This window comes from Palaemon carinicauda, chromosome 5 (genome assembly GCF_036898095.1).
Source record: "Palaemon carinicauda isolate YSFRI2023 chromosome 5, ASM3689809v2, whole genome shotgun sequence".
In the NCBI taxonomy this organism is placed as follows: domain Eukaryota; kingdom Metazoa; phylum Arthropoda; class Malacostraca; order Decapoda; family Palaemonidae; genus Palaemon; species Palaemon carinicauda.
In genome coordinates this window covers 70,105,502-70,133,137 of record NC_090729.1, presented here as the reverse complement: position 1 = coordinate 70,133,137, position 27,636 = coordinate 70,105,502, and the positions used below count along the sequence as shown (strand labels likewise).

The window sequence follows — 27,636 nt, the reverse complement described above, 5'->3', positions numbered from 1 at the left end:
TGTAAGAAATTATTTAGCAGCTAGAGTGGATATGAATGTGTTGAGGTGGTTTGGCCATGTTGGGAGAATGGAAAATGGCTGTCTGCTAAAGAAGGTGATGAATGCAAGAGTTGATGGAACAAGTACAAGAGGAAGGCCAAGGTTTGGGTGGATGGATGAAGTGAAGAAAGCTCTGAGTGATAGGAGGATAGATGTGAGAGAGGCAAGAGAGCGTGCTAGAAATAGGAATGAATGGAGAACGATTGTGGCGCAGTTCTGGTAGGCCCTGTTGCTTCCTCCGGTCGCCTTGGACAACCGCGGAGGTAGCAGCAGTAGGGGATTCAGCTTATGAAGCTTCATCTGTGGTGGATAACAGGGGAGGGTGGGCGGTGGTACCCTAGCAGTACCAGCCGAACTCAGTAGAGTCCCTCGTCATGCTGGGAGGAGTGTAGAGAGGAAAGGTCCCCCTTTTTTTTTCATTTTTAATTTTTTTTATGTCAGCTACCCCCCAAAATTGGGGGAAGTGCCTTGGTATATATGTAGATAGATAGTGAATAGACACATACAAAACAGTACATTAAAACATACCTGAAAGTCACACATCAGGAAAGGAAATGGGATTATCATTGAAAATCATAGAACACAAAAAACCATTTAACGAATAACAACTAAATGGATAACATCAAAAGAGGCCATGAAATCAATACTGCATCCATCTTTGTAAACATGAGAAGGAAAATTCTAGTAATCTTTCATCTATTAATTTCCCATTTTCCAAATTAGCTGAATTACTTTTAAAATCTGACTTTCATCAGTTTCATCTATATTTTTCCCGACAGCTAATAAGTTTCCGTAACTTGGTGATACTTGAAATTCTGTAACTTGATGATACTTCAAAGTCTTACTGTCACTTAAAACAAAACCTATACAGTAACTCATTTTGTATCATGATACTACTGAAGCTCAACACAAGATGTCTCAATAACCCACTTTATATTATTGATGTAAATTCCAAACAGAACTGGACCACCTTAATAAGCTACTCTTTATAAATAAAATTAACTCCATAAACCCCTACCCACAAATGGAATTCTAAAATCAAACCAAAAATCTATATTTACACTTCACTTACTCTAATGTTACAGTAACAAATTAATAATGAATCAATATAACTACCTTCTCATTCCAAGTCATAACTCCATTATTGACAACTCGCCATGTTTTAACAAAATCTTTTCCAGGAGGAACAACTGAGCCATCGGGGTAAGTCATATCCCTAAGATAGAGGGCATCATACCCTCGTGTTATTGCACCTCCTGCACAGTCACTTGTGGAATCTTCGGCCAAAGCTTCTAACTCTAGCAAAGCTTTATGCAACAGGGAAGCATCAACAGGGAAGCACTGAAAAATAAAATCCAAAAATAACTTTGTGAATCTAGTGAATATCTGATGGTATGAAGGTCAACTAACAGGGAACTTTTTCTTATCTGATGAAAAATCTTTTGACCTGGATGGCACACTTTAGAAACCTAAATTTAATGCTATTAAAGGCAATTTCTCATTCTTAGTCAAAAATAACTCCAGAAACTATAAGTTCCGAGTACCTTGGAATACCCTGTACTACATTACTGTATTAACCAATTTAACCTTTAGGGAAACTTTTTGAATTTAGTTACAATACTGTGTTGCTTTAATTGTCAATAAATGAACGCACAAATATTTCTATTACTTTGCAAATTCCATTTCTCGTAAGGCATAATTTGCTTTAAAGAATGCCTTTCTGGTCCCATATATATTCAAAGGCATTCAGCATTTCACACCTCATGTTCTTGGTTTACCGTCTGGTCCACATTATCAAATGACTTAAGAGAGCAAAAAGTCTTCAGTTTCCTCTTGAAAGCCTTGATATCTTCAGTCATTCGGATGTCTAGTGGGAGCTTATTGTATAGTCATAGGGCCGCATGTCTAAAGACTCTAGAGCCTACAGTAGACATATCTAGGTTCAAATAATTTGAAACCATCTATAACTTGATTCTACTACAGTAAAATTTTCACACAAAAAAGTCATCAATAAATTCAGCATTAAAAGCCATACCCATCATCAGGAAAGTATTACTCTATAAATGGATGCTTGTTATAACAAAATTAACTCATCAAAGATTTATATAAAATTGATGAACCTTTATTATTCAAGTGAACAAAAAAGGATTAACACTGAGGGAACAGACAACTACAAGTGAGCACAGCATAAAAAATAGGACAAATGCAAAATAAAGTTATGAGTTCACCCCTGTTACTTTCACAATTAGGTTGAGTAAACGTTTAAAACGTGAGCATGGGTATCATGACCTTAATTATCTTGACCACAACTCTTGTAAAGGTGTAGTCTTCACAAAATATATTCAATACCAACATGATGAAAATGACAAATTCAGAGTTAATTTATATTTCCCCTAACGATACAAACCTTAGCTATTTATAGGGGTATAACTTTCGGCGAAGCTGAAAGGACAAGCCAATGAAATTTAGTGAGGGTTAATTACCCATTAGGCTAGTTAGTGGGGGATATTGGGGTAGCCTGCTACCCATCCCACTCAAACACCTGTGATTGCACTCACTTTGCTTGGAGATAGGACTTCAAGGGGGACAAGGTTGGCGGGCAAGTACAGTAATACCTTGAGATACGAGTTTAATCCGTTCTGGGACCGAGCTCGTATATCAATTTGCTCATATCTCAGATGAATTTTTCCCATATAAAATAACTAAAAAAAAATTAATCCGTTCCAACCCTCTGAAACAAACCCTAAAAACAGTATATTACAGTGAAAAAACATGTTTTTAATTGTTGTAATCAACATTCTACACTAACAAAATAACAAACAGCTATGAACAGGTTATGATGCTCAATGAAATGTAACATTATTATGGAGTTCTTACCTTCGAGACAGAAGGTAGCATCTAGCAGCAGTGTGTGCGGAGGAGGAGGAGGGAGAGAGGACGGGGAGGAGAGAGACTTGACGGCAACACGTTCGGTACGCAACACTTTTGTAACACTACGTAATATAACCTTAACTTTAAATTCAACTTAAATGAAATTAACAACTTTAAATCTAACTTAAATGAAATTAACTTACTGTACACACACTTAAAAACAAAATGTTAATTTCATGTTACACTAAACTTAATTCTAATTTTGTTTTCATTTTCCTTTTTTTACTTTTCTTCTTCTCCCCGCTTGGATCTTTTAGCCACGCTTTCACCTGCACTTTTTGAGGGCCTTTTTAAAAGGAACCTATCTAGAGATGTTTGCTTTGGTCTCCCCTTTAAAATGTTGCAAAAACGACGCACGCAAGTGTCGTCACAATAGGCTAACGCACGACCACTCGCCAAGTTGTCCGGGTGCCTCTTTTCCATAAAATTAGAAAACTCCTGCCACTTCACTAACATGTCTTTGATTTCTGCCGTAGAAAGGGGGCCCTCGTCTTCCACCTCCTCCTCGCTACTGAGCTCCTGTAACACCTCCGAATATTGCATCTCCTGGAGCTCTATCAATTCCTGTGTCGTGAGCTCTTCCTGTTGCTTCTCGACAAGGTCGTTCACGTCTGCCTCTTCTACCTCCAGTCCCATGGACTTTCCAAGAGACACAATTTCATCCATCACAACAGGTTAGCGGTCATCAGGGTCTGTCGTATCGAACCCTTCAAAGTCCCTCTTAGCAACGGAAGCTGGCCACAATTTCTTCCATGCTGAATTAAGAGTTTGTCTTGTGACACCCTGCCATGCATCATCAATAATTTTTAAGCAATGGACGATATTGAAATGTTCCTTCCAAAATTCCCGAAGGGTGAGATTGGTGTTGTCTGTGAAATCGAAGCACTTCTTGAATAAATGCTTCGAGTACAGTTTTTTGAAGTTGGAAATAACATGTTGGTCCATGGGCTGGAAGAGTGGCGTGGTGTTGGGCGGGAGATAAAAGACCCTGATGAACCTGAACTCATCAAGAATGTCCTCTTCGAGACCAGGAGGATAACCAGGGGCATTGTCGAGGACCAGGAGACATTTCATTGGCAGGTTTTTCTCCGCCAAATATTTTTTGACTGCCGGACCAACGCACAGATTAACCCATTCTGTGAAGAAATGCCGGGTAACCCAAGCCTTAGCATTAGCGCGCCACATCACTTGCAGTTTTTCTTTCAAGATCCTTTGGCTTTTGAAAGCTCGGGGATTTTCCAAGTGGTACACTAGCAGTGGCTTGAACTTACAGTCACCGCTGGCATTGGCACACAAGGCTAGATTTAACCGATCCTTCATGGGTTTATGGCTCGGTTCTCTCTTCTCTTCTGCTGTGATGAAAGTCCTCCTGGGCATTTTCTTCCAAAAAAGGCCAGTTTCATCGCAGTTGAACACTTGTTGGGGGATGAAGCCATGTCGGGGGATAACTGAGGCAAAGGTTGTGACGAAGTGCGCCGCAGCTTTCGAGTCTGAACTAGCTGCTTCCCCATGCCTCACAACCGAATGTATCCCAGCCCGTTTTTAGAAATTATCCAACCAGCCACGACTGGCTTTGAAGGTTTCCGCTGGCGTCGAAGTCTCCCCTCTCTCGGCTGCTTGCTTCCCTTTCAAGACATCATAGATTCTGCTGGCCTTCTCACATATGATCGTCTCGGCCACGCTATCTCCTGCCAACTGTTTCTCCTTTATCCAGATTAAAAGAAGCCTCTCTATCTCGTCGTGAATATCACTACGCAGCTTGGAAAGAATGGTTACTCCTTTGGAAGGCTTGGTGCTCTTTATAGCATCCTTCTGCATGAGGATGGTACATATTGTCGATGTACTCCTCTCATATTGGCGCGCCAGCTCAGGCACTCTTACGCCACTCTCATGTTTTTCGATTATTTCATGCTTCATCTGGATAGTCATCATACGCTTTTTCTTTTCACTACTCATGTTTGCACTCGTTTCCTTTGGACTCATTGCTTATTTAATTGATTATGAAATGATTAACGCAAAAAACACGTAAAAAGCAAACACTATGGTCGATGCTCGGAGATAACTTTACGCGACGGAGATCCGACAGGAAAGACCGAACGATGCTGTCCTGGTGAGCAGCCTCTCGCACACTCGGCTACCTGGCGGCCGTAGAGGGAACTACCTCGTTTCTAAGGACAAAAATTTGCTCGGAACTCTCCTCATATCTCAATTTTCTCGTAAGTTGGGACGTTCATATCTCTAGGTATTACTGTATGTATAAATAGCTAAGGTTTGTATCGTTAGGAAAAATACAAATTACCTCCGAATTTGTCATTTACTCCGTAACTGGAATACCAACCAACGCTAATTATAGGGTGGACCTCCCTGCCAATCAGGCAACCGGGGTACTCCTTATTGTGCAGAGTTTTGTGCAACAACAAAGAGACCCTAACACCTCGCTAAACCTGCTAGCCATGGTCAATGGCCTACTCAAGTTGTGTGTGGTGATAAATAGCAGTGCGACTGTCCAGGTAAATGTTATTCCGAGTCTTGTAGGAAATAACTGAAGAGACCGAGACATTCCCAATACCACCTACCCAGGGTATGGGGACGCAACAGTATTGGAACAATACTAGGTTACACAAAGGAGCGATGGTTTACCTGGAGAGGTTTGAGGCCAGCTTGTGCAAAGGTTCCAAGATGCTTATTTCCCCAAGAGAGGGGAGGATGAAAAAAGGAAAAGAACCAGATATTCCTTTTCATTCACTCAGACTGAAACCTGGGTAACCAATGCCTTCAACCTTCTGCTACTTGTCCAATAAGGGGCTTGAGGTACTAAACCAGCTGTTGTGCAGCCACCACAGAACCGATAAGAGAATGTATGAAGGTTTCTGTGGGTTACATTTTGCAGGTAGTGAGCAGTGAATGTCCTTTGTAGTTTTCACACACCCGCTTGTAATACCTGCATCACAAAGTAGTTCTTTTTGAAGGCTAGGGACGTAGCAACGCCCCTGATATCATGAGCTCTGGGATGACTTAGAATAGTGGCATCGAGTGGATTGAAACCTCTTCCACGACAACAACAAGGTTGAATATTTCCACAGATATGCAGACATTCTTTTCGCGACTTGTTGCAAAAATCCTATCTGTGTGAAGAGATGCTGGATAGTCTCCAGGCATGAAGATGTAGCAAAGCTACTGCCTTGTGGTAGATGTTGACATGTGGTTGTCTGACTAGATTGTGTCGTGGAGGAAGTTCTCTTGGGAGCTCCGTCAGGAGTAGCAGAAGGAACGGGAACCATTTCGTATGATTCCACAGCAGAGCTATGAGGGTCATTGAAAGATTGACCAATGTTCTGGTCTTGTTGAGTACTCTTCTCATCAGACAGAACGATAGAAATATGCATACGTCGATGGAGTTCCACCGTTGTTGGAATGCATCTTGCCAGAGAGCCTTGGGATCTGGGAATGGGAGGTAGTACAGCGGGCTGTTGCGAACAGATCCACAGTCACAGAAAGTCCCAGTCAGGACTTTGTTGGCTACTAGATGATCCAAAGACCATTCGGAACCCACTATCTGCAAGGCTCTGCTTAGATCATTGGCGAGAAGATTCCTCTTGCCAGGAATGAAGTAAGATAACAGTGAGACCGAATGAACTTCCGCCGCCCATCTTAGTATCTCTACTGCTAGATGGGATAGGTGCTGCGAAAAAGTATCTCCTTGCTTTTTGATGTAAGCCCCTACCGTGGTGTTGTCACTCATCAACACCACTGATTGACCAGCCAGGCACTGGTGGAACTCTTGAAGGGCCAAAAGACGGCCTTCATCTCTAAGAGATTTATGTGAAGTTACTATTCGGACTCTGACCAAAGGCCAGAGACTGTGTGGTGCAGCCCGTGCCCCACCTTTCCTTTGATGCGTCCGAAAACAGCATCAAATCGTGAGGAGGGACGAGAAGATCGACACCCTTTAGCAGATTCTCGTCTGCCAACCACCATCCGAATGTCCAGGGAATCGAAGAACCGATTCCAATTGGACTTCAGACGCCACAGGAGGGATCAAATCCTCAGGCAACCGTTGGGAACTAGACAGGGTAAGGACGATAAGTGTCCAAGGAGACTTAGCCACTTCTGGGCTGGGAGTTCATCTCCCTGAGGAAAGATTTTGCTGCTTTCCTCAGCCTTGCTATCCTATCGTCTGATGGGAAGGCTTTGGGCAGATTGGTGTCTAATACCACACCCAGGTATACCAATACCAGTCTTTGAGTGGGAAGCAGGGAAGACTCGTCGAAGTTTACCATGACCCCCGGATCTTGGCAAGGCCTCAGAAATTTGTCTCTGTGCTGAGGAAGGGTTGCCACCGAGTCTGCCAGGATCAGCCAGTCGTCCAGGTAACAAAAGAAACGGATGCCGAACCTGTGAGCCCAAGATGACACAAGGGCAAACACTTTTGTGAAGATCTGGGGTGCTGTGGAAAGGCCGAAAAACAGCACCTTGAACTGGTATGTCTTGTTATCGATGTTGTATCTCTGATACTTCCTTGAAGACAGATGGATTGGGATCTGGGGGTATGCATCCTTCAGACCCAGTTTAAACATGAATCCTGCGGTCTTATCACTAGTCTGACCATGTTTGCTGTCTCCATGCTGAACGAAGTCTGTTCAACAAACTTGTTCAGAGCTGAGAGATCGATAACTGGTCTCCAGCCTCCAGACGCCTTTTTCACAAGAAAGAGTAGACTGAAGAAGCCTAGGGACCTGTCAAGTACCTTCTGGAGACCGCCCTTCTCCAACATGGTCTGGACTTTGACCCGAAGGAACTCACAAGCACTGGATTCTTGGTCAGTGGAGGGAGAGATGAAATGAACAGGACGCAATACCCTAAGCGAATCACGGACACGGTTCACGGTTCAGCCCCGAGCTGCATCCACCTGGTCCAGCAGCTTTGAAGGCATCCCCCTACTGGTGGACGAGAAGGGGACGACCTATCCTAACGTTTGCGGTTCTTACCACCACCTCTCTGGTGTTTGCCTCCACGGTTGGACTTGTTGCCTTTCCCGTCCTTAACAGGAAAGGGCTTCTTAGATACCTTAGACTTGGCAAATGCTGCCGTTTTTTTCAATGACGATTTTCCTTGGCTGGTCTTTAGAGGGGCTGGAGATCTGTAGGACCGAACTGTAAGGGTGAGAGACGTTGAGGGAGACCTATAGGGTACATTTCTCTTTTGGTCAAGTGTCACACTGGGAGAGACCTTTCTCCTGGGGCAGGGGAAGATCTGAAGTTTAGAGCGATCCGTCCCATAGACAGCTGTATTACCCCCTATGGGTAACCGGGTCAAACTATTGAGAGCTACGCTACGATTAGAGGAGATGCTCAATGGATGAGCAAAAGTCATCCATTACCTAAGCCAAAGAGCGTGATTTCCTTAGTTGGAAATTTATGAGTGCATGACAAGAGTAGCACTCTTGAAAAGAGGGAGAAATAGACTTCACTCGATTCTCACCACGGAGTATCTAGTCTTAGAAGAAGTCAGTAATAGAATCTCTGTAGTTATAGACGTGCCACTGTATGTGACATGTCTTTTCGGCAGAACTCGTCTTGCCGACAAGGCTAGACCTAGCTCTAGTCGAGTCCCTTAATGAGACAAGTCCGACTACAAGTCTGCATGGAAGTGGGGAGAAGCCATCTATTCCTTTCTCAGAGAAAATTGCTCTTAAAAGGGAATCAAACAGGAGACAGCAGTCCTTCTCCTATAAGGAAGATCAATGCTTGGCATTGATATTCATTTCGCTCCTCGACGGAAGACCTCTAAAACAAGAGTCTGTAGGAGGCATACTCCTGCATAGGGGTTGGACTCCCATAACATCCAAACCCGTGGACAGAATACCCCGAAGAGGAGACCACGTAGGAGCATGAAAGCTCTGATCATAGTCCTAAGGACATATGGTCCTGAATATGGGCCCCCCTCTCTTTCTTTGATGCCTCTATAGGAAGCGTTAAATCAAGGACGAGGAGATCTACGCCTTGGGAGAGATTCTCGACAGGCAGTCTTTTAACTAGGCCCATTATTGGCGCAGGTCTTGTCGAGTACCAAGGGAAGGACGATCCTTAGTGCCGAAGGAGCTAAGACCCGGCCTGTTCTTTAGAGATCCCACTCGACAGGGACTGATGCAGTCTTGTCAGAGCAGCGGAAGTTTCTACAGGGTAATGACAGAGTCTACTGATATCCGTCTAGGATATGACCTTCGTGCCATTCCTTTGATTACTCGAACGATAGATTGAGGTAAACGGAAGATGTCTCACAGTAGTAGAGACTTACAGTCAGTTAGTAGGCCAAGGTTTTAAGAAGAAGGCCGATCCTATATAGGAGGTTTACTGGTTGATCGTAACACCTTCCCTCACATCACAAGGTTTGAAGATTAAGCTCGTCTCACGAGGAGAGACTAAAAGTAGAAACTTCTAACCGACAAAGCCCGTCTGTACCCTGGCGCCCTCCATCTTCCCATGAGATCAGATTTCCCAAATCTGAGGAAGAGGGTTAGAGCCTGCTTACCATTTCCTACAGGAAATGTAAGATACAGATAGTATCCTTGTAGCTAAAGTCTGGACTTTTTTTCCTTGATGAAAAAACCTAAGCCAAATACTTCAAGCTCGTGGAGGGGTTCTTTTTTGAGAAAGGAATATATTCCCAACCACTCCGGTCTAAGGGGAGAGTAACGGTTACAGGAGAAAGTCATCTTCCTACTTCAAGAACAAGTCTGAGTTTCATGAATTGTAGACAGATGTTTCCCAAGACCAAAAGCAGATGGACGTTGAATGTGTTTCCCCTTAAGTCCATGGGCTTAAGGGCCAACATAGGTGGGGAGGACACAGATTTTCAATATCCTCTGTTACTCTTGTCAGTCACCTTTCTAGGACTGGCTTGAATCAAAACAAGTAAATTGCTATGGCTGTCGATTAGACAGCACTGAATTCTTTCCCTAAGAGGAAGAGAATGGCGATAACCTTATGAGGTTGTATCTCCTGCTGGGGGGGGGGAGAAACAGATTCAAAGAATCTGTCTCCCCTATCACCTCCAAGATCTGATTTGCTTCAGGAGGCTTTCTAACTAGCATAGTTCCTATTCAGGCAAAATCGGCTCGTGAGCAGCCCCATCATAAACAGGAAGCCCCTGGTTCCTGAGGCAATTTGTTCTCAAACCTCCCTGTAGCATGAACAAAGGTTTAATGGAAAACACGCACTTTCAAGGGAGATAAACTCCCATAAGTGTGCCTGATTCAATACATAAACCTGGCCCCCTTGAAGCGGATCCCTATAATTCCACCGACGGCGAGAAAGTTTTTGGAACCCAAGAAGCCATGTTTATGATATACAAAAAAAAAAAGACCAAAGAGCGGGGGAGCAGGGGATGAGTCTTGCGCTGGCGAAATATCCCCGTCGTAAAAAGCCATAATTCCATCAACTCTGCAGGGTCTAAGTAGTGTTGGCCCACGAGTGATGAGACACGATCTATGCCGTCTACGAGAGAGTGCTCTCTTGAGCAGCTTCGTCAGGAAGTTGCTAGCGAACTAGAAGCCTAGAATGTAGCAGGCTTACAGTGATCACTCGATTCTGACAAGTGAACATCGGGCCGCACAATAGCCAGCAGGCAAAAATGACGCGCTACCGTCGTGTAGGACAATAAATGACTAGCTGTTGAACACGAACAGCAAACGGTGCTATTGAGAAGCAACCATGATAGTCTATCTGTTGAAAACAGCGATTGGTAGCTAACAAATCGTGGTCTACTGAATTGGTCAGGATCGTTTCGCTCGAGACTGTGCTCATGATCGTGATAGCCTCGTTCTAGGTCTTGGAACGCCTAGTTTGAGCTTGTGAGTGTCCCGTTCATGATTGTGTACGTGTGGGCCCCTCACACAAGAGCGTGAACATCTTCCACGAAAGCGTCTTGCTTCGAATATAAGAGTCTCGCATGAGAGCTTCTTGCTCATGAGTGCCAGTGTCTCACACGAGAGCTTCTTGCTCATAAGTGCGAGTATCTCGCACAAGAGCTTCTTGCTCATATGTGCGAGTATCTCGCACAAGAGCATCAACAACTTATACAAGAGAGTGAGTGTCTTCACGCACGAGAGTGAGCGTCCTGCATGAGACTCGCTCGAGAGCATGAGCGTCTCTCGTGAAAGTGAGAGCATCTCACATGAAAGCGAGAGCGTCTCGCATGAAATCAAGAGCATCTCTCGAGAGAGCGTGAATGTTTCACACGAAAACAAGAGCGTCTCGCATGAAAGCGAGAGCGTCTCTCTAGATAACATGAGTGTTTCACACGAAAGCGAGAGCATCTCACTAACACGAAAGGTTTGCTCTTGAGTGTGAGCATCTAGTTCATGATTGTGAGCTTAAGACTCTCGATATGAGCTTTTAGCTCTTGATCAAGTGTCTCTAGCCTGGTATAGAGGCTTGTAGCTCGTGATCCTGAGTATCCAACTCGCGATCGTGATCGTCTCGCTCGCGATCATGAGACTGTAACTCATGATCTTACCACAAGAAGCTCGCGATCATGATCGCAAGAGTCTTGCTCATGACAGTGAGAGTGTATCTCATGATCGAGAGCTTCCTGACCAGGATCGCGGTCACAAGCGTCTCGCTTGTGAGTGTGTAACTCACGACCGCCAGCGTGAGCGCGGTCGTGAGCGTCTCTGACGTGATCACAAGTGTCTAGCTGGCCTAGTCATACTTGAGTGTGTAGCTCACGATCGTGAACGTGATCGTGAGCATAAGCTCGATCAGGTAGTGATCACAAGCATTCACAACTCGCGATTGTGAGCATCCTCGCTCGCGTCTATGAGAGCAGTGTAACTCACGCTCGTGAGCAATCGGGAGCATCTCGCTCACAATCCAGAGAATGTATTCAAGAGTTGAGGAGACTGGCTTCACAATCGTGGTCACGAGCGTCGTGAACGTGAACGTGATCGAGAGCATCTCACTTGCAATCCCTTGAACATTCTCAAGATATGTAGACACTAATGTCATAATCCTGTTTATGAGCATCTTGCTTGTGACAGTGAAACTAACTCTCATGAGAGTGAGCGTGAGTGAGCACAAGAGCGTGAGCGCGGGTCTCGCTCGCAAGTGTCCTCAAAACTAAAGCGACTAGAGACACAAATGTGGTCACAATCGTCGTTCATAACGCAGTGTGTAACTAACGATTGTGAGCGTTCCACTCGTAAACGTGAACGCAATCAATGAGCGCCATGTTCGTCAGCGTGAGCGATCACGAGCATCACGCTTGTCATCATGAGCATGATCGTCAGCTTCTTGTTCAAAGCGTGAGAGTGATCGTGCATTCTCAAAGGTTGAGGAAGAGTAATGTTGCAATCAAGGTCACTATCTTGCTCACGTTCATGTGTGTGTATTCATAATCATGATGTCTAACTGGAGCGTCTGGTTTACTATCACAAGCGTCTAGCTCGTGATTATGACCATAAAACGCTCGTAATCGAGACCACAAGCATCGTGAGCTCGCCACCGTGTGTGTATAACTCACGATCTTGAGCGTGAGAGCAAATATGCACTAAAGTTGCATAAAGACTCACCCTCGGAAAGAGAAATCTTACACTTGAAGGCGAATCTCCGATTCATTCCGAAGTTCTATCTCAAAGGGAGGTTAACATAGTGTTACATACATACATATACCAAGGCATTTCCCCCATTTTGGGGGGTAGCCGACATCAAACAAATGAAACAAAAAAGGGGACCTCTCCTCTCTACGTTCCTCCCAGCCTGACAAGGGACTCAACTGAGTTCGGTGGGTACTGCTAGGGTACCACAGCCCACCCTCCCCTGTTATCCACCACAGATCAAGCTTCATAACGCTAAATCCCCTACTGCTGCTACCTCCACGGTCAACCAAGGCACCGGAGGAAGCAGCAGGGCCTACCAGAATTGCGTCACAATCGCTCGCCATTCATTCCCATTTCTAGCACGCTCTCTTGCCTCTCTCACATCTATCCTCTTATCACCCAGAGCTTCCTTCACTCCATCCATCCACTCAAACCTTGGCCTTCCTCTTGTACTTCTCCCATCAACTCTTGCATTCATCACCTTCTTTAGCCGACAGCAATTTTCCATTCTCTCAACATGGCCAAACCACATGAACACATTCATATCCACTCTAGCTGCTAACTCATTTCTTACACCCGTTCTCACCCTCACTACTTCGTTCCTAACCATATCTACTCGAGATACACCAGCCATACTACTTAGACACTTCATCTCAAACACATTCAATTTCTGTCTCTCCGTCACTTTCATTCCCCACATCACAGTTGGTACAATCACTTTCTCATACAGAACTCTCTTTACAATTATGTCCAACCCGCTATTGTTTACTACTCCCTTAACTTCCCCAACACTTTGCATCCTTCATTCACTCTCTGACATACATCTGCTTCCAGTCCACCATTTGCTGCAACAACAGACCCCAAGTACTTAAACTGATCCACCTCCTCAAGTAACTCTCCATTAAACATGACATTCAACCTCGCACCACTTTCCCTTCTCGTACATCTCATAACCTTACTCTTACCAACTTTAACTCAACTTCCTTCTTTAACACACCCTTCCAAATTCTGTCAGTAATCGGCCAAGCTTGTCTTCTGCGTCCGCAACCAGTACAGTATCATCCGCAAACAAAAACTGAATTACCTCCCATTCATGGTCATTCTCACCTACCAGTTTGAATCCTTGTCCCAGCACTCGAGCATTCACCTCTCTCACCACTCCACCAACCACAAATTTTAAGTAATTTGTATTTTTCCTAACAGTACTTACCTCGAACTACTTTCTTAGGAGTATCTGGGATCTCCTCCTTAACCGACCAAGAATTTTGCGTAGTTCCCCCTCTTTCTGTTACCTTGTCGGGGCACTCCGGGGCGGAAGGATACTCGCCCCGAGCCAACCCGGGGTCAGCGTGCGAGGATGCACTGCTAGGTCTCAGTTGTCACTAAACGTATGTTTAACTACTACTCGAACTCCTGTAAGATACTCAGGGAAGGATGAGTGGGCAATAACCTGAAAGTAGTTCGAGGTAAGTACTGTTAGAAAAAATAAATTACTTAAAATTTGTGATTTGTTCCAACACGGAGTACTTACCTCGAACTACTTTCTTAGGAGACTTATACTTTAGGAGGAGGGAGTGGCTTACAAGCCGGAATATCCCATTAACATCCTGGGACACAGGACCTAGATAGGAGGCTAGGTCTAGACGACCCAGTGGAAAGGTAGGAGAATCGAGGAAAGCACGCAAAAGTCTACCTTATGTACAAATCACCTTTATGTAAAATCCGGACATGGCTTTCCACAGCATCCATCTCTCACATGGTAGGAGGATAGGAAAGGGGAAAAAAGGGGGGTAGCAAGGAAAGGGGGAAGTAAAGAGGAAACTTGTGTCGCTTGCGATTATTTCCCACAGGCTACCCGGGCCCTTAAACCACTAAACTTGTTGCATGGCGGAAATTACTGGTCCAGTGGAGAAGGCGTCCAGGAATTTCCTCGTACAGTCTTTCAGGAAGTGGGCCGTAAAGGTGGATTGTCTGGCCCAAGTACCTGCTCGCATGATTTGGCCCACTGCCATGTTGGTATCAAAAGCTAAGGAAGTGCTAAGGCCCCTAATATCATGGGGTCGCGGGGCACCACGAACCGCGGAACCATCACTGTCGTAAGCCCTCTTGATGACTTGCCGAAGCCAGAAAGAGATCGTGTTCTTAGATACCGCCCTCTTGACTGGGCCCGAAGAGACATACAAACTTTTGATGGCTTGTCTGAGTTTGGCTGTCCTACTGAGGTATTTTCTGATTGTTCTCACTGGGCACAAAAGCAAGTCTTCCAAGTTGTCAAAGTGAGGGATTGCTGGAATTGAGAACTCTTCGAACCTAGGATCCGCAACTATTGGGTTCTGGGTCTTGGCCACGAACTCGGGTAAGAACTTAAAAGACAGTTCCTTCCACCCTTTCGAGTGCGAGACTTCAAAGGACAAGCCGTGGAGCTCACTCACCCGCTTGGCTGAGGCTAGAGCTAGTAAGAACACTGCCTTGAGGGTGAAGTCTTTATCTAGAATGTCCTTAAGGGGTTCAAAGGGAGGCCTCGAAAGAACCTCGAGGACCTTGGCCACGTCCCACTGCGGAACCCTAGAGGCGCGTGGAGAACAAGACTGCTCGAAACTCCTGATGAACATGGAGATGTGGCGATGCCCCTAGGTTGATGCCTCTGAGTTGGAAAACTTGCCCAAGTGCCGCACGGACTCCTTTGATGGCTGGGACGGAGACTCTCAGGTCGTCCCTCAAGTGAACCAGGAAGTCTGCAATTCTGTGGAATGAAGCGTCTAAGGGTCTCAGATTCTGTGTGGCACATCACTTCACGAATGTGGCCCACTTGGCCTGGTACACTACGCACGAGGACTTTCGGAGATACCCCGACATTTTGGAAGCTGTGTTCTCTGAGAACCCTTCTTTCCTTAGCAGTCGCTTGATAACCTCCACGTGTGTAGCCTCAGGCACTGGGGGTTTTCGTGAAGCCTTCGGAAGTGTGGTTGACGTAACAGATCTTCTTACTGGAAGAAGCCATGGAGGGAGTGTGGCCAGGTCCTGCAGATCCGCGAACCACTCCCTCTCCGGCCACCAGGGCACTGCTGTCGGGTCTGGCACCGGAGAACAGAACACGGGTAACTGGGCATTGAGCCTCGTGGCGAACAGGTCATTACCGGTGAGCACCACAACTGGAGAACCTCCCGTGCCACTTGCAGATGTAGAGACCATTCCGACCCTACCACTTGCCCTGTCCTGATGAGGCCGTCAGCCAGTACGTTTCTCTTTCCCGGAATGAACCTGGCTGTAAGAAGGATGTGGTTCTTTACAGCCCATTCCAGGATTTGAGCTGTGAGGACACACAGTTCTCTTGATCTCAGGCCTCCCTGCTTCTTTATGTATGCCACTACTGTTGCGTTGTCGCACATGAGGGATACCGAGTTTCCCCGAAGTAGATGGGCGAACGTAGCGAGGGCCTTTTGCACTGCCATGAGCTCGAGCGGGTTTATATGTAGGGTCTTTTCCTCTAGGGACCACCTTCCTTATGCTGTTTCTACGAGTAGATGGGCTCCCCACCCCTCCTTTGATGCGTCCGTGAAGAGCAGTATCTCCGGAGGAGCGGACGCGAACGGTATCCCTTACAGTGTTCTCCCTGTCGGACCACCAGAGGAGCATGTTCTTGGAGGCCGGGGTCATCCTGACTACGTTCTGCGGGGAGTCCCCCGGAGACCAGAGGTCCTTCAGATTCCACTGGACTGGCCTCAGCTTGAGACTCCCTTGAGGGACCCACTTCTCCAATGAGACCAGGTGTCCCACAAGTCTCTGCCAATCCTTGGCTCTCATTGGAGTGTCCGTTAGAAATGGGCGAATAACTTGGTCCAGGTTGTTCAGCCTCTCCTGGGAGGGAAATGCCTTCGCCAACTGGGAGTCCAGGACCATCCCTAGGTACGTCATCCTGGTGGTGGGGACTAACTGGGACTTTTCCAAGTTGATGGTGATCCCTAGATCCCTGCAGAACTATACAAGTTTCGCCCCCTGCTCCTTTAAGTCTGCCTCTGAGGCTGAAAGCAGCAACCAGTCATCGAGGTATCTGATCAGCCTGATGACCTGTTTGTGTGCCCAGACTGATACCAGGGTGAACACCCTCGTGCGCACCTGAGGTGCTGTTGACAGGCCAAAGCAGAGGGTCTTGAACTGCAGGGATTGGGATCCCCATTTCACTCTGAGGAACTTCCTGCTGGAGAGGTGTACGGGGATTTGAAAGTAGGCATCCTTGAGATCTAGAGACATCATGAAATCCCCTTCTCTCAAGGCTGCCAGCACCGACTTCGGCGTGTCCATCTCGAAGGAGGTCTTCTTGACTAACTTGCTCAGGGCCGAGAGGTCGATGACTGGCCTCTAGCCTCCCGTAGCTTTCTTTACCAGGAAGAACCTGCTGTAGAATCCTGGGGATGATTTCTGGACGGGTTGTAGAGCTCCCTTGCTCAACATGGCTGACACCTCCTCCTGCAGGGCTGCTCTCTTCTTGGGATCTTAGGGTGCCAGCCATTCTGCCCGATGTTCGGGGATCAGAGGGGGCAGTTCCGACAGGAAGGGAATTCTGTATCCCTCCTTGAGGACCGTCACGGACCAGGGGTCCGCCCTGTTGTCTCGCCATGCTTGCCAATAATGTTTGAGGCATCCCTCCATCTGAGGCGTGGGAAGGTGTGGGGGGCCTCTCTCCCTATCTTCTTCTGGGGAGACGGTTAGAACAGCCTCTCCTTGAGCCAGAATATTTTGGTTTAAAGTAGGCCTGGGCTGGAGCACTGCCCCTGCGGGAGGGCCGTGGGGATTGGTGCCAGGAAGGGAAGGTGGTCTCCTGTCTAGCCGAAGGCGTAGGCGGGTAGGCCCAATCCACTGATGTTCTTCTGTGGTAAGGACGTCTTGTCGTCAACTGCCTGGGCTCGGACGAATTCTTCAACTTTCCCACTTTCTCCAAAGTCTCTGCCACCGCCTGAAGGGGGAACGCGGTCTTGCCCCACACCGGTGCATTCCTCAAGAACTTTGCTTCCCGCTCGAGGAGTCTACGGGGTAGCCTGTTAAGTACTGTGTCCCTCCTCCTCAGAACCCAGTTTGCCGTCTGGGTCAGGAACTGTAACTTGAGGAACTTCATTGCCTTCCCCCCCGAATGGATAAGTTCTAGCATTAGGGCCTGGTTCTCTGGTACCAACAGGTCGTGCGCTAGTTGGAACCCTGCTAGGGTGCACGCCCACCAGTCCAACCATGAGGTCACGTTAACAATGTCTTGGGAGGTGTCCTCCATCATGGCAGCCTCCGCTTGCAAGAAGACCACTGGGGCAGTAAGGCTCCTCTCATCCGTGTTGCCCTGGTTCAAGGTTGCGACGGCTTCTTCCAGCGTGCGGGGCCCTGAGGGACGACCGTCTGGCACATAGAATTTTTTCTGGGTCCTCAGTCCAGGCAGGAGCTTGAAGGACCCTTGGGCTCTTAGGGAGTTCTTAGGCCCCGCAATAAACCGATCGACGTGTTCCATGCCCAGGGCAACGTCGGGCGCTAGGGGTAGGGTCAAGGATGGTTTCTGCTGCACAGGATTGTCTACCATCCTGCCTAAACCCGAGAGCCAAGCTTGCTCCGATGAAGGTTGTGGTTCGTCCAGTCTGTGGTGGTGCCGTATTAGGGCCAGGACCTTCCTGTATGAGGACACCTCGTCCGGGGAACACTCGCCGGTGTCTAGCAATTCTTCTACCACCTGAACCTCCGTGTCGGTAATATCTTCGCACACGGAGGGATCCGTGGGAGCGGAGGTATCCTTCTTTCTTGTCGGGTTGATGGCGCGGCTATCTCCGTCACGGCTGGAGCCGTGGGGGCCGGGGTAGCCGTCATGGGTCTACCCCCTCCCGGGAAAATCCGTAGAGAACTACTATTTAGTAGTGGCAGCGGCAGTTTCCGTGACTTGGACGGAGCCGGTGCGACAAAGCGGGTGGGAGCCAAGCTGCTGGGTCTCATCACCCCCGTAGGACGGAGGGAGCCGGTGACTTGTTGGGCAAGGACAAGGCAAAGTGCACCTAACGGGCGGGCCGAGCCAAAGAGACACTGGGCAAGGTCGCGGAAGCGGCTCCAGTGGCCACCGAGGCAGGCACTGGAGCAGCAGCCGCCCTGCTCGACCCGCAAGGGGGAAAAGCCACTCTGAAAAACTTCCTCCTGGAAGGACTCTTCTTCTTGCTCCTTCTCCTTGTGGTCTTCGCCTTCTTCCTCGCAGGGCTTGCGTAAGAGCTCGTCTTCCTTCTTCTGGATCTCTTCCTCTTCTTTCTAGTCTCCCGGTCGCTGGAGTCCTCCGACTAGGAAGAGCTGTAGGACGAGGAGCTGTCCGAGGAGGGCGAAGACGAGGAGGAGCTGTCGGAGTCCTCCGTATCTTCCACTACCATTCTCGGGGCCCGCTGTCTATATACCAGGGTAACGGGCTGCATAAAGTACGACGGAAGCGTTGCTGAGGGCGCCTGGGGCGTGCGAAGTGCACCCCTAGAGGCAAACCACCCCTCAAAAACTCCTCTTTTTGTCGTATGGGGGACCTGAAGGGCGTCCTCGGCGCCGTCCAAACATTGGAGTCGAGGTCCGATGAGCACGTGACCCTCCCTTCTTTGTCATGGCCGCCCCCAGAACCCGCTGTACCTGTATAGCACTGCCACGATGGGGGGGTAGGAGCTGTTTCAGGCCTCCCCAACACCGGGTCTTCACTGGAGACGGGTCCTGCGGGCACCAGGACCTCGTCCACAGCACACACTTCCGCCACACTAGCAGACCCCTCACTCGTCTGCGTAGGCTCCACACAGACAGAATCCCCGATATCATACTCATGAGGAACGGCAATGGGCCGTTTCCCCGCAACGAACTTAACTCATCCCCTACTCTGGGTAGGGGAAGGTGAAGGAGAACCTCTCTCCGAAGGCGCTGAGGGCGACGTCAATGGCGAGGTGATGACCGCCTCCTTGGGAGATCGTTTGGGCGCCTTCTTCTTTTTAGTGGCAAACAAGGTCCACTGTAGCTCCGGCCACGACTCGCACTCCGGACACGTGGAGGCAGGGGAGCACTTATTACCTCTACACGAGGCGCACAGTGTGTGCGGGTCGACATCAGCCCTGGAGAGCCAGGCTCCGCAAGACTTACCAGCTTCAGGCCCGGGACAACGACGCTGAGATTCCATAATGGAAAATCGGAACACGCAAGCAACACAAGTACACAAGGAAAGGATAAGGAACACAAAGGGAACATGTGGTGCACAAAGGATGGGGAACACAATGGAACACGTGGTACACAAAGGCGGATCAGACGGGATAATTGAGAGGGAGCGGCGAGATGAGATTTATGCCGTGACCAGACGCTTACCGACGACTCAGACCTAGCAGCGCACCCTCGCGCGCTGACCCAGGGTCACCTCGGGGTGAGTATCCTTCCGCCCCGGAGCGCCCCGACAAGGTAACGGAGAGAGGGTGAACTATACAAAATTCTTGGTCGGTTAAGGAGGAAACCCGACAAGGTAACGGAGAGAGGGGGAACTATACAAAATTCTTGGTCGGTTAAGGAGGAAATGCCAGATACTCCTAAGAAAGTAGTTCGAGGTAAGTACTCCGTGTTGGAACAAATACAAGTTAAACAACCACGGCGACATCACACATCCCTGTCTCAGCCTCACTCTCAGCGGAAACCAATCGCTCACTTCGTTTCCTATCCTAACACATGCTTTACTACCTTTGTAGAAACTTTTCACTCCTTGCAACAACCTTCCACCAACTCCATATAACCTCATCACATTCCACATTGCTTCCCTATCAACTCTATCATACGCTTTCTCCAGATCCATAAACTCAACATACACCTCCTTACCTTTTGCTAAATATTTCTCGCATATCTGCCTAACTGTAAAAATCTGATTCATACAACCCCTACCTCTTCTAAAACCACCCTGTACTTCTAAGACTGCATTCTCTGTTTTATCCTTAATCCTATTAATCAGTACTCTACCACACACTTTTCCAACTTCACTCAACAAACTAACACCCCTTGAATTACAACACTCATGCACATCTCCCTTACCCTTATATAGTGGTACAATACACACACAAACCCAATCTACTGGTACCATTGACAACACAAAACACATATTAAACAATCTCGCCAACCATTCAAGTACAGTCACACCCCCTTCCTTCAACATCTCAGCTCTCACACCATCCATACCAGATGCTTTTCCTACTCTCGTTTCATCTAGTGCTCTCCTCACTTCTCTTGTAATCTCTCTCTCATTCTCATCTCCCATCACCGGCACCTCAACACCTGCAACAGCAATTATATCTGCCTCCCTATTATCCTCAACATTCTGTAAACTTTCAAAATATTCCGCCCACCTTTTCCTTGCCTCCTCTCCTTTTAACAACCTTCCATTTCCATCTTTCACTGTCTCTTCAGTTCTTGAACCAGTCTTCCATACTCTCTTCACTTATTTCCAAAACTACTTCTTATTCTCTTCATATGAATGACCAATCCCTGACCCCATCTCAGGTCAGCTGCCCTCTTTGCCTCACTTACCTTGCGCTTTACTTACACATTTTTCTCTCTAAATCTTTCATACTTCTTTACACTATTACTCTGCAGCCATTCTTCAAAAGCCCTCTTTTTCTCTTCCACTTTTACCTTCACCCCTTCATTCTACCATTCGCTGCCCTTCCTCATACTGCTTCCAACAAACTTCTTACCACACTCATCAGTTGCATTCACAACAAAATTTTCTTTTACTAACTTCCATTCCTCCTCTAAATTACCAGTTTCTCTTACTTTCACTGTGTCATATGCCATTTTCAACCTATCTTCATAAATACTTTATACCCCCCCTTTTATTAGCTCTGCAACCCTCACTAGCTCCCTTTTACATCCACCTACTCTATTCCCCCACTCTTTTGCTACAACTAATTTTCCTTCCACCAAAAAATGATCAGACATACCGTTAGCCATACCCCTAAACCCGTGCACGTCTTTCAATCTTCCAAACATTCTTTTAGTTATCAACACATAATCCATTAACGCCCCTTCTACCACTCTTACCCATGTAAACTTGTTTTTATCTTTCTTTTTGAAAAAACTAGAACTTATCACCATCTCTTGCTCTCATTTTCACCTGGTACGCCATACTTCCCGATGACACCTTGTACTTCTCCAGCGCCCACTTTAGCATTTAAGTCACCCATGACAACTACATAATTCCTTCTACCCAGTCCTTCTACACACCTACTTAATTCATTCCAAAACTCATTCTGCTCTTCTTCACTTTTCTCACAACCTGGTCCATACGCACTGACAAAAGCCCAACATTCCCTACCTAACCTAACCCTAGAGAAAAAAGCCAGGGCTTAATTCTGAGTTGTCCCCGAAGGGATTTCCTTAACGTAAATCCTGCCGGAGTAATCCCCTTAAGGGGAAACCGAACAGGTGAGGACTTACATGCAAAAGGAAACTGACCTTTAGCAGGTTGTGTTATAACTATTACAGTATTGATATTACATAGTCCACATTCATGTGGGCCTTAGCTAATTTATTTCATACTTAAAAGGCATTTCACAAAATTAGAAATAGGGTTAGTCATTTTTTTATGATAGGTAAATGCCAATATCTAAGCTACATAAACACTGCCTGTACTCGTACAAATTCTCACTATGCTTAAAGGTACCCAATAATCTGGCCAAGTTTTAAAATTCTGCATATAAGCCCATAAAAAGATCATTGTGTAGTTTTTATGCGAGTAAAACCTCCTTAAAATACCTTAAATAAGCAAAAATCTAACCTTTTATGTGTGAAAAATGGCAACTTGTTTCTTTTACTTGTATTTTGAGAAACTTTTATTAGCTTAAAAACAACTATAATGCTCTCCTCTTTATTGGTTTGTCTGCAGAATTATAACTCATTTAAAAAAAAGTTTATAAAAACATAAACTTTGCTTACCTTGTTATCAATATTAATCTTCCTGGCCTTGCCATATTTTTGATAACCAGCTTTTCTCTCACTACGACGTTGTTGCCTTTGCTCTGCCGACATAAATCTCTGCTGCTTGTCTACCATTTTGCGAAGTTTGCTAAACTCCTCTTGAGAACAAAATTGTTTCTTGCGGAGACCTTCCATCTTAGCAAACACCTTCTCCTGAGTACGACCAGCCCTGTCCATTTCATCAGCATACCTGAAAACCAGACCCCTTTTACATGTGAAGTTTTACATGTTTTCCTCACAGTCACAATAATTGACCTTGAATAATAACTGAAACCAAAAAATTCATATATTGTACAGTACATTGGTTTCTAAAGATATACAAATACTAAAGAAAAATGTAAAAAGGTTATTAACCTGACTCACTTTGATGTCAAAATAGATTTCCTCTTCTCAATTTTTTCCTGCCTCTTAAGGAGTCGTCCTTCTTCTTTAACTAGGCGTTCCTCTTCTTTGATGAACTTCTTTCTTTTGACACCTATACATTTATCATCTTTCTTTTTGCCCATAGTTCTCTCCATGTGAAGGGTTCCAAACTTAAGCTCAGCATTCTCACCATCCTCCTCCTGCTTTTTAGTTTCTTCATGAGCACCCTCATTCGCAGCATCTTTCTTTTTGCCCCTAGTTCTCTCCATGTGAAGGGTTTCAAACTTAAGCTCAGCATTCTCACCATCTTCCTCCTGCTTTTTAGTTTCTTCATGAACACCCTCATTCGCAGCAACTTTCTTTTTTCCCCTAGTTCTCTCCATGTGAAGGGTTTCAAACTTTAGCTCAGCATTCTCACCATCTTCCTCCTGCTTTTTAGTTTCTTCATGAGCACCCTCATTCGCAGCATCTTTCTTTTTGCCCCTAGTTCTCTCCATGTAAAGGGTTTCAAACTTAAGCTCAGCATTCTCACCATCTTCCTCCTGCTTTTTAGTTTCTTCATGAACACCCTCATTCGCAGTACCAATGTAGCTCCTGAGACCAAATAAGTTTCTTCCTGATCTCTCACTTGCTTCTATTCCATCGGTTATTAACCGCTCAAGTTCATACCCTGGAGACAAATTTAAAATAATCACATTAGTAAACATGTGCAAAGAATACTAGGAAAAGCAGAATTGTCATATATATTATCTTCATGCATATCTGTCTCAGTTGATGCCATAAAAATCTCCCTCACAGCAGATGAAGCAATCAGACAGAAACTGACTTAATCTATTGGTATAGAATTTGGCTTCCCATATGCTTAACATAACAGACCAAGAAGCTGTTAAAACAAAATATTTATGACTACCTCAGAAACAAGTTTCATACTTGTTTATGGTGTGGCACTACACAGAGAGAGGAGATTGCTGAAAATTGGAGAAACCACAAGACAAATGAAGAAGTACTAACAATAGTTGGAGAAGAGAGAACCCTAATTACAACAATAATGAGAAGGCAGAAAAACTGGATAGGACACATTACAAACGGAAATGAGTTACTGAAGGACATTATTGAAGGAAAATTTGAAGTAAAAGACCCAAAGGAAGGAAAAGGAAGTCAATGCTAGATGACCTGAAGGGAGGGAGAATGTATCAAGAGCTAAAAGAGGTGGCCATGAATAGAGAATTATGGTGTGACTAATCCATGAAAGGACATGCCTTTGGGCAGAACACTATAGCAGTGGTATTACTACTACAGTAGGGTCCCAAATTAAGCGTGTTCGAATTACACGATTCCCCTTTTCCGCGATCGCTATTTTTCAAAAATAAATTTTCTGTATCTGCGAGGCTGTTCAAAGTTCGCGAGTCAAGCACTACAAAATGTATCAAATCTATTGTCTTTTTAAGTATATTGGTAGCCCTAAATACGGTGATTTATAATAAATGTTACAAAACAATATTAACATTACATTTCATTAACATAATTTCATAATGAATAGCCTATTTAAGGATAAAATTCCACATCAACAATGAAATCAACTGTTAACTGTGCGAGTCCAGCTGACAAAATGTAAACAAAAATGTGGTTAGGTTCTCGGCAATCTTTATCTTTCTCCAACCTTACGATAATTGTAATGGTAGTGTTAATGATGGTATATTAAAGCACTATTTTTGTTTAGTACAGTATATTTAAAAGCCTTATTTTTCCCTCTGGGCGTTCAAGGTTTTCACGAGTAGACTGGGTTCGTTTATCGGCAGTGAATAGCCTAACGGTAACGAGTCGTCAATATTTTGTGTTTATCGGCAGTGAATAGCCTAAACTTCGGTAAAGAGTCGTCAATATTTTGTCACATTTTAAACAGTATACATTTGATTTGCAAACATTGGTTTTGTAGAGTAGACGGTAAAATAAAATCTAGAGAGAGAGAGAGAGAGAGAGAGAGAGAGAGAGAGAGAGAGAGAGATTTCAAATATCTCTCTCTCTCTCTCTCTCTCTCTCTCTCTCTCTCTCTCTCTCTCTCTCTCTCTCTCTCTCTCTCTCTCCGTAAGAAATAAAACCATAGTTCACATATGGCAACTTGAGTTTAAGAATGAAATTAACATGAATATTGTTAGTTGTGGCGATCAATTCCTCGCTTCAGGGGGTACACGAAACAAAAACACGACATTCAATTGCAACAGCTGATTCTCTCTCTCTCTCTCTCTCTCTCTCTCTCTCTCTCTCTCTCTCTCTCGTTATACAATACTTACAAATAGATGAAGAAACCAAAATCGGTTTTCTTGAAGTGTCAATTAAATACAAAACGAAAAAATTATACCGTGTATACATCCATTTCAATCATAGCTTAAAATACGGTAACCGATTTCGTCCGCAAACCACTATTTTTTAGGAAACACCATTCTATTCCAGAAAAGTTTTACTCTTCAAATGTCAACTGCGCTATAATAAAACATGTACAGTACTTATGTTGTTAAATTTCGGGTGTGTTTTAAAAATCGAGTATTGCTAACTTATTTTTGTTTTACTTTTGGCTATGATCACATCAGCTGATGTCTAGCTTCCGCGCGAATACAATAGCAAAGAATTGTTTACACCATTTCTTAACTTATTCAAACCATCTATACAGTTAATATTACATAAACACCAATGTGTTATAACCTATCATATTTATTGTTTAGTACTTTAAAACCATCCCTCTCTCTCTCTCTCTCTCTCTCTCTCTCTCTCTCTCTCACATCGAACGTTATAGCGGTAACCTAATTGTTCGGTGACTTCAAAAATAGGCCTAGTACTTTCTTCTTTTACCTTTTTTGCATATGGATCCATAATTGAGGTGGGTACAAGTTGACTTATAACTGAAGTTAGGAAAAGTATTTTGGATATGGAAAGGACAATTATCTTTCGTAACAGTTTAGAATTATCGTAAGTTATCACTCTGTCATTAGCGGCAGTTTGCTATTGTGGATTAAACGCATAAGGAAACAAAAATTTCCAGCTTTGATACGAATTTAGGAATTTTATATGGCTACGGTAAGTAAAATATTTGTAATAACATAATGTTTACTAAATGTTTGTAATATCATTAGTTATGACTTAGATCATGTGTGTTTTAATGCATTCGTTTGTTTATTATGATCGAAGATGGAGCGTAAACAAATGGAAGGTTTCCGTTTCAGGCGGCATCATAGAGAAAAACATTTCATAAATGGCATTCATTTCATTTATTTGAAAGTTCTAATAAAAAATAATTAGAACATTGGTAATAACAAATTCAACATATAATCTATACTTGGTAAAATTGCTGTCAATTCAAAAACACAGATGTATAAAGGCGTCTGTTTCTTCGTTGTGATCAGAGATAAACGTAAACAAAACATTGGTTGTTGTTTTCTATTGTGCTTTTTAGCGTGTTTAGGAAACGCATGATATAAAATTGCCTTTATTTTGATAATTCTGGATTTTCAATCATACAACAAGCTAGTCTATAGAGTGATGGTTTTGCTATTCACCAGTTGTATTATACAATAGATATGACAAACATTAAAATTTGTCTGTATTTTTGGGTTGTGTTATAACGGGAAATATATAGTGTTTATACCTATCCTGGTTGTAATTTTAACCATTTTACAAGTTATTAGAACTTTAAAGTATATTAAATGTTTTATTTATTTACAAGAACAATTTGATATTATAAAGAAATACAGTATAGTACAAAGAAGTATTGGAAATGGGTAGTAAACACATTTGAATAGGCAAATTGCTGGTTGCCATGGCCGCAATGGAATTATTTCTGTTAGTTGTGTGTTTCGAAATTCGCGATTTTCCATTTACACGAGGTCATTATCGACCAAATTCTCGCATAATTCGGGACCCTACTGTACTACTACTACTACTACTACTACTACTACTACTACTACAAAGAGTTCTACATAATTCTGAAATTTATAACAAAATAATTTTCATATAACTTCATGGTCAATTTTATTTTAGATACACTTTTATGAGTAAACAATTATTATGGATATGACCAGAGCATCAAAAATATAAAAATTCTATATTCAAATCCATTATGCAATCAAAAGCTTGGATTGGGTAATTTTTATATAGACAACTTTAGAACTGATCAATAGACCATACAAACTAAGTTGCCTTATCAGCCGTGAAACAATGGCTATTCGTATTGCTGTGAAAAAAAACAAGGTAGGAGAAGCACAAATTATTCCATATTTGAATTGTTCCATAACTCATTTCTTTGTTTTACAGAAGAGCTGTGCCCTGCACCTAACAGGAGACAGGAGAGCTATGGGGAGTCTTGGGACTGGTAGGAAGTTTTTTCCTCAAGTGCTGGAGGACGAAAATCGCAAAGAGTCAGAAAACTGAAATGGACTGCGCCTTTGAATGCTTGAAGGAACTAATAATGAAGGACATTATGTTGTCGTATTCTGACTACTCCTCTGATGCTAAACCCACGGAGTTGTTATGTTGACGCTTCAGGTGAGGGGGCTGGCACTTGTCTGTGCCAGGAGTCCTTGGAGCATCCAGGGGAGAGTCGGGTGATAGCGTATGACTCCATGACATTCCTTGACTGTGAGACCCATTACTCTGCCATTGAGCATGAGTTGGCTGCTCTGCAATGGGGAATGAAAACCTTCAGGATCTTCCTCTATGGTCAG

The 27,636-nt window shown here is 44.8% G+C and overlaps 1 protein-coding gene across 4 annotated transcripts in view; it reads right to left on the bottom strand.

Moving 5' to 3' along the window:
- The window catches only part of LOC137641326 (next to BRCA1 gene 1 protein-like), a 337,633-nt gene that overhangs the window by 111,745 nt on the left and 198,252 nt on the right, over positions 1-27,636 (bottom strand). For all 4 annotated transcript variants that reach the window (XM_068373763.1, XM_068373760.1, XM_068373761.1 and 1 more), the window contains exons 7-9: positions 22,922-23,591; positions 22,517-22,748; positions 1,156-1,380 (exon numbers count right to left, since the gene is read on the bottom strand). In XM_068373763.1, coding sequence (XP_068229864.1) covers positions 1,156-1,380; positions 22,517-22,748; positions 22,922-23,591 — 1,127 coding nt within the window. The remainder of the gene's footprint in view (positions 1-1,155; positions 1,381-22,516; positions 22,749-22,921; positions 23,592-27,636) is intronic.